Source organism: Apis dorsata, unplaced genomic scaffold (genome assembly GCF_000469605.1).
Source record: "Apis dorsata unplaced genomic scaffold, Apis dorsata 1.3 scaffold_5, whole genome shotgun sequence".
Taxonomy (NCBI): Eukaryota; Metazoa; Arthropoda; class Insecta; order Hymenoptera; family Apidae; genus Apis; species Apis dorsata.
In genome coordinates this window covers 871,388-878,481 of record NW_006263308.1, presented here as the reverse complement: position 1 = coordinate 878,481, position 7,094 = coordinate 871,388, and the positions used below count along the sequence as shown (strand labels likewise).

Sequence of the window (7,094 nt, the reverse complement as noted above, 5' to 3'; positions counted from 1 at the left end):
TCTCTCTCTCTCTCTCTCTCTCTCTCTCTCTCTTTCTCTCTATATTTAATTATGCCACAGGCCTGTGGAAAATCGATCAAAAGCTGTCCATCCATTTTTATTTTTCTAGTTTTTTTTTTTTCTATTGAATTCTCACTATTTAGTCGGATCTCTTTCTCTCTCTTTCTCTCTCTCTCTCTCTCTTCTGTCGCTTTAGAATAATATACACGGCATTATGTTATATAGATGGTATTTATGGATTTTAGGGAAGCGAGCACACTGCTATCCACTTCTTTTTCTCTTTCTCTCTCTCTTTCTTCTTCTTTTCTTTTTTTTCTTTTTTAGTTTCTTTTGGATATCGATTTTAAAATCATCAGTTCCTCTATTAATTGTCGCCCGTCTTTTCAGAATGTCCCGATGGTCAGTTACCATGTGACAACAAAGTGTGCATCAACAAAAACTTCTTCTGCGATAACAACATCGATTGTCACGATGGGAGCGACGAACGCGATTGCAGTAAGGGTTTTCAAACCGTTTCGAACCTGTTCGAGATGGTGCTTTTTCAATTCCGGACCTTTCTGGAACTCTTTATCTCTTTTTCTTTTTTCTTCGAAGCATTCTAAAACTCGTAGAAAAGTCTCTTTCTTTAATTGATGATCAATCTCTGAAAATGCTTAGTCTTTCTTATTTACGTAGTGTTAAAAAAAAAAAAAAGCAAAACCAATTCAATTATATTCAATTAATATTTTTAGTGCATCCAACTTATCCTGAATCGTCAATAAATGATATGTTGTTGAGAAAAAAGTTACAAATATATTAAAAATTGCAGATAATGGTGTGACTCAACCACCAAGATGTCGCGAGGACGAGTTTACTTGCCGCGATGGAACCTGCATTCCGCAATCAGCTGTCTGCGACGAACGAGCCGACTGCCCTTACGCAGACGACGAGGCCAACTGTCTTCAAGGTAGGTCAAGGGACATGTCACCAAGAGACAGCTTAGAATGGTGGGAAAGAGAAATTGAGCAGGAACACGTGTGCACCGGCAGAAACATGTCCTAGATATCACATATAGGGAAATATAGTTTGGCCAAAAATTGGTGGAAAAGGCTGCAAGAACCAGGAGCAAAAACTCGTTTGAACATCCTTGAAGCTTTATCTAATTCCATGAGAAATATATTGTCAAGTTTGCTAGCTATTTGTTTCTCTGATATATAATACAATATATGAAAAAAAGAAAAGAATATTTAACACTTTTTTACATGCACTTCTGATGTGTGTACTCTCAAATAAGAACCACTGTTAATGAATGAGGAATTAGATTGTTCCAATATTTGAAATATACTTGTACAGGATGAACAAATGATAACTCATAGCGAAACACGTGTTTCTCAAGGTTTTAGTAGGAGTCATGAGGATTTTTGATGTCTGACCAGGTCGTGGCCGTTTCCACTGTCTGTACATAAGCTCTATTCGGTATTGCACACTTGATCCACAGTAGATCACGCAACGCACCAGGTGCACACGCAGTGTTTGGCCGTGACACCGTGTTCACCGCTTGCTAGAGGCAATCTAAATTGTGCCGCACCCAGTTTGTACGTGCACTGATTCAGTCACAAGTGCTTCAGATTGTACATCACACTGAGATATATAACGTCAGACATTGTAGAAGAATCTAGATTCTAGAATCCAAATTTATCTGTATTAATCCAATATTATTAATCTTCCTATGCTAATCATGATACACTGTCAATCTGAGGTACATGGTAAATCACATATAAAATAGTCGAATTGATCAGATTACCTCTTCCTACAGAGATGAGAAACAAAACTGGATTCGCAAATAGTAAGTAGAAGTTAAATTTCAAATTGCAGAGATGGCAAAGATCGTTAAAAAAAAAAAAAAAAAAAAAAAAAAAAAAAAAAAAAAAAAAAAAGCAAAATGAAAGAGAAACACCATGTACAAGGTGTTTTGTTCAGTTTCGGTTACTTCTAGGTAAGAACACGTCGGATAGAACCAACCTGGTAGGGCTAATCCACGAGACTCGGGATAACAAGGATTACAATCCGGATTATCAAGCGCCTGCTAATCAGAGCACTCCAAGAAGTTGTGCTCCCGATGATTTTATTTGTGCTGATGGCACTTGCATCCCTGAAACTCACCACTGCGACCATTTCTACGATTGCCGCGACTTTACCGACGAACAGTATTGCTTCGGTTAGATCACTGGACAGACCTTGATGATCTGTTGGCGTCCATTTTATTTTATTTTTGAATATAGTTTCGCTTAGTTTTATTCCAATTGTCAAATTAAATAGTATATTTTAATATTTATCCAAATAGTTACTACAGTTCCTGAATAAATGACTATAAGTTTATTTGTGAAAGTTTATTAAAAAAAAAAAAAAATAAGATCAAAAAAAACAAAATGAAAGAAATGCGATCACTTTATACAGGAACTAATTATTCTAGTAATACTATTTATGTATTTGGAATTTCTATTCCAATATAATCTAATTGAACTGAAAATAATTTTTGGTTTGAAGGATTATTTATGGCTTGATGAATGAAATTAGACATTCGTTGGAAATCCTGGACGCCACAGATTTTCTGGACTCTGTATTTTTTTTTTTTTTTTTGAGTTTGTGTTAGCAATCGAATAGACGATGTATAGGTTGTTCGAGTAGATACTTGAATGAATTTTACTCAATCACGCGTTCAACGCATTCCTATGTAATTTTTAATGCATCTATTGCTTGACGTATTGAATTCCAGTTAATACAAACTTAGATATTTAGTTTATAAATACTGTTGTTATGGCATGTGATATAGTTAATTTTTAATTAATCTTTAATCTAGTAGATTAAAAATTAGAGAGAAAGGACATATCTTAGTATTATCTTATAAATATTCTCCTTGAAAGCGATTGATGTTATCTAGTATTTTAAATGTTATAGTAGAATAGTGAAGTTTTTGATTAATATATATTAACACGTATAGAAAAATATATATGAGATGTTGTTGAATTTTTCTATGCGTTGTTTTTTTATGCGTGCAGATACACGCATTTTTTGTATATATATTAATAATTTTATATCTGTTTTTAGCATTTTTAGGTACTGTGGTAATTCATGCTCTTTTTCATCCCTTAGAACATTATTATTTCCAGATTATTAGAGTCTCTTTGTGTCTTGTTCAAATTTTTTAACGAACGCATATTTTTTTAAAATAAAGATATAGATTTTATTTATTACAATGTTCAATTTATTTGTAGGCTGTGGCAAAGAGCAATTCCAATGCGCAGATGGAAATTGCATTAGGATTGAGGATCAATGCAATGGTTATATTAATTGTGCTGATGGATCTGATGAAGATGATTGTGGTAAGTATAATATTTTAATTATATATAACTATTACTATTATTATATAATAATATACTGTTATATAATATTCAGATTATTATTATATTCGTGAAATATTTTTTGATTTTAAAAACCAAAATAAATACAAAAGTTATAGTATAAAAAAAAAATATCTTGAGATTTATTTGAGGATGAGATGTTCCCATCTTTGTCATATTATCATATCTCTATTATTTTTATATATTTTTTAATTTATTTTGACTTTTAGGATTAATACTGATAATTTTCTAAGATTTAATTAATACTTTAATTATTAATTTAATAATTTAATTACTAATTTAATTATTAATTTAATTAATATTTTTTTGTAAATTCCATCAGATCATGTTGGTTCCCATCCAATGCCTGGTCGTTGTCCAGCTGGTTTCATTATGTGCATCAGAGACAAGGATTGTGTACCTCAATCTTCTCTCTGTAATGGAATACCAGAATGTAGAGATAGATCTGATGAAGAATATTGTAGTACGTAATTAAATTGATTAATTAAAATTTAATTATATCATGTAATACACATTATTGATTTTTTTTTTTGTTTGTTTATATAGCCACAGAACCATCCAGCCTTAGCTTGAAGACTTATCCAAGTGAGCAAGTGATTAAAGAAAGTAAGTTTGATAAACTTTCAATGATTATAATTATAAAATAATAATAATTCAATTACACAAAATATACATACAATAGTATATAAACTGTTAGAGATTGATTAATAATAAAGATTTTTAATTGATTTTAATTATTATCTTGGCCAGATCCGGCGAAGCAAGGTAAGATTTTACGGAGAAAAAGTGCAAGTATTGTTATGTAATTTTTTGATTCATAAAATATGTGATTAATGATTCATCTTAATTATGGATTCATTTAAGAAAACCATTTTGTTCATTAAGAATTATAATATCAGAATTGTTTACAAATTTGAAAGCTTTGCATTAATTAATTTATAATTGACAATAAATGCATGTAAATATGTTTATACAACGATAAATACTTTAATGATTTTGTGAGATCGTTTTTAAAAACAATATCAATGTCTTCAAAACAATATCATATATCGTTACATGTACAAATTTTACTCACATCAAATAGTGAAAATTTCCTCATAACATAAACTACTTACAAAAATACAAATAATTTCACACAAATAACACTTAATGACAAAAAGAAAAAAAGTTATTCTTATTTTAATAGAATATTATTATTTTAAAAATCAGGTCGCGAAGTTGTGTTTCAATGTCGCGACGAAGGTCCTCTTCGGGCTAAAGTACGCTGGCTACGAGGAAATAATCTTCCTCTGCCACCTGGAAGTCGAGATATCAATGGACGTCTGGAAATTCCAAATATCCAATTGAATCATTCGGGATCATATATTTGCGAGGCTGTTGATTATCCTGTATCCATTCCTGGCCAACAAGTTAGCGTATATCTTACTGTAGAAAAATGTATGTATCTTTGAACTTATAAAAATTTATAGTTTGAAAAATTACATAAAACAAAGCAATCACCTTTTCATTCTTTATGTAGTCGACCCACCAGCAACAAGCAGACCTCATGTGTGTCAATATGATGAAGCTACTTGTAGCAATGGTGAATGTATTCCTAAGTCATATGTATGCAATGATAGATTAGACTGTACCGATGGTTCTGATGAAATGCGTTGCAGTAAGTTTTCATAATTTATTTAACATTGATATTTTTCTGGAAATTTTCTTACTGAAGAGAAATTAACTGTATCGAACAGGTCCACACGGTTGCGAACCCAATCAATTCCGTTGCAATAATACTCAATGTGTAAGTAAACTATGGCGTTGTGACGGTGACAAAGATTGTGCCGATGGAAGCGATGAAGAAAATTGTGCCCCGAACAAACCAGGCTCTCCCTGTCGCTTTACAGAATTTGCTTGTAGCAGTAATAACCAATGTATACCTAAGAGTTACCATTGCGATATGGAAAAGGATTGTTTAGATGCTAGCGATGAAATAGGATGTTGTATGTATTTTTTCTGATATAATCTAAATATAGGATACATAAAGAAAAGTTCGATATAAATAATTTTTCCTTTTTTTTTATTATAGCTCCAGTTTTTATAGTGAAGCCACCTGTCCCTATGATTACACTGAATGTAGGGGAAGTTTTAACAATCACCTGTACAGCAATTGGTGTGCCTACTCCTGAAATCAATTGGCGTCTTAATTGGGGCCATGTCCCTCCCAAATGTACCATGACATCTATAAATGGAACTGGAACACTCACATGTCCTAACATTCAACCAGAAGATCAAGGAGCTTATTCTTGTGAAGGATTGAACAATGCTGGTTTTGTATTCGCCATACCTGACGCTATCGTCATGGTAAATAAGTCTATTAGAGATATTTGTCCTAAAGGAATGTTCAATTCTGAAGCCAGAAATCCAGACGAGTGCATTTCCTGTTTCTGTTTCGGTGTCGCTACTGAATGTCATAGTGCCAATCTCTTCACTTATCATATTCCTCCACCAATGGATCGTCACAATATCATAGAAGTCAAATTTCAACCAAACGTTCAAATTTTAAACGATATCACTGGACAGATCTCAGTCCTGAGAAGTATAGATCGAAATGGTGTACAATTATATCAATCAGAGTTATCGAGCACTGATACGGAACTTCCTTACTTCGCCTTACCTGAGACTTATTATGGGAATCAATTGAAATCCTATGGTGGTTATCTGAAATATAGAGTACGTTTTAACGGAACTGGTATAGCAAATTCTGCACCATCAGTTATTCTAAGCGGGAACAATTATCGTCTAGTGCATAGAGGAAAGCAATTAATACCGAATTACGATAACGAGCAGATTGTCAGATTTTTTCAAGGCGAGTGGTATAAACAACAAGGTTGGAATGAAATTCCTGCTACAAGAGAAGATATCATGATGACACTAGAAAATGTGGACAATATTCTGATTAAGTATGTATACTAATTTAATAAATATTATATAAAATTACCTGAAACTGATAAAAAAACTATTTATTAGAGCACAGTATGATAATTCTCCATACTTGGATATTCGAATTACTAATATAGTGATGGACACAGCTGATGTAAGAAATACTGGACTTGGATCAGCATCTTATGTTGAAGAATGTGAATGTCCTTCAGGTAAATGTTACTTTAATTTAATATATCTTCCAATTTCTATTTAAAATAATCATGGAGTATGATAATTATGTAGGATATAGTGGTTTGTCATGCGAGCAGTGTGCACCTGGATATTTAAGACGACAGTCTGGTCCTTGGCTTGGACAATGTTACAGAGATGAACCACCATGTTCTTCAGGATATTATGGAGATCCTTCGAGAAACATTCCTTGTCAAATGTGTCCTTGTCCACTCACCAATCCATCTAATCAGTAAGATACTATTGAATACTTAATAAAAAGTATTATAAATTTTAAAATGAAATGAGATTTAAAATGAAAAGATTATACTACATATAAACTATCTGAAATAGATTTGCACGTACTTGTCAGCTTGGCTCAGATGGTCAGCCTACCTGCAATTGTCCACCAGGATATATAGGTCGTAGGTGTGAACAATGTGATGTAGGATACCAAGGAAATCCCCTTATTCCAGGAGATATGTGTGTTCCCATATCTCGTTGCGATCCTGATGGTAGCCTAAGTTTAGTTGCAGATCCTATCACTGGAAGATGTCG

At 32.6% G+C, this 7,094-nt stretch overlaps 1 protein-coding gene across 1 annotated transcript in view; it reads left to right on the top strand.

Moving 5' to 3' along the window:
- LOC102672430 (basement membrane-specific heparan sulfate proteoglycan core protein-like) overlaps nucleotides 1-7,094 on the top strand; it is a 162,749-nt gene that overhangs the window by 141,391 nt on the left and 14,264 nt on the right. The window contains exons 20-33 of the mRNA XM_031508247.1: nucleotides 388-495; nucleotides 809-946; nucleotides 1,976-2,197; nucleotides 3,255-3,362; nucleotides 3,724-3,864; nucleotides 3,948-4,007; nucleotides 4,152-4,166; nucleotides 4,611-4,838; nucleotides 4,921-5,058; nucleotides 5,138-5,386; nucleotides 5,473-6,346; nucleotides 6,414-6,538; nucleotides 6,612-6,789; nucleotides 6,891-7,094. The exon at nucleotides 6,891-7,094 is cut by the window's right edge and continues 8 nt beyond it. Of these exons, the coding sequence (XP_031364107.1) occupies nucleotides 388-495; nucleotides 809-946; nucleotides 1,976-2,197; nucleotides 3,255-3,362; nucleotides 3,724-3,864; nucleotides 3,948-4,007; nucleotides 4,152-4,166; nucleotides 4,611-4,838; nucleotides 4,921-5,058; nucleotides 5,138-5,386; nucleotides 5,473-6,346; nucleotides 6,414-6,538; nucleotides 6,612-6,789; nucleotides 6,891-7,094 (2,788 nt within the window). The remainder of the gene's footprint in view (nucleotides 1-387; nucleotides 496-808; nucleotides 947-1,975; nucleotides 2,198-3,254; nucleotides 3,363-3,723; nucleotides 3,865-3,947; nucleotides 4,008-4,151; nucleotides 4,167-4,610; nucleotides 4,839-4,920; nucleotides 5,059-5,137; nucleotides 5,387-5,472; nucleotides 6,347-6,413; nucleotides 6,539-6,611; nucleotides 6,790-6,890) is intronic.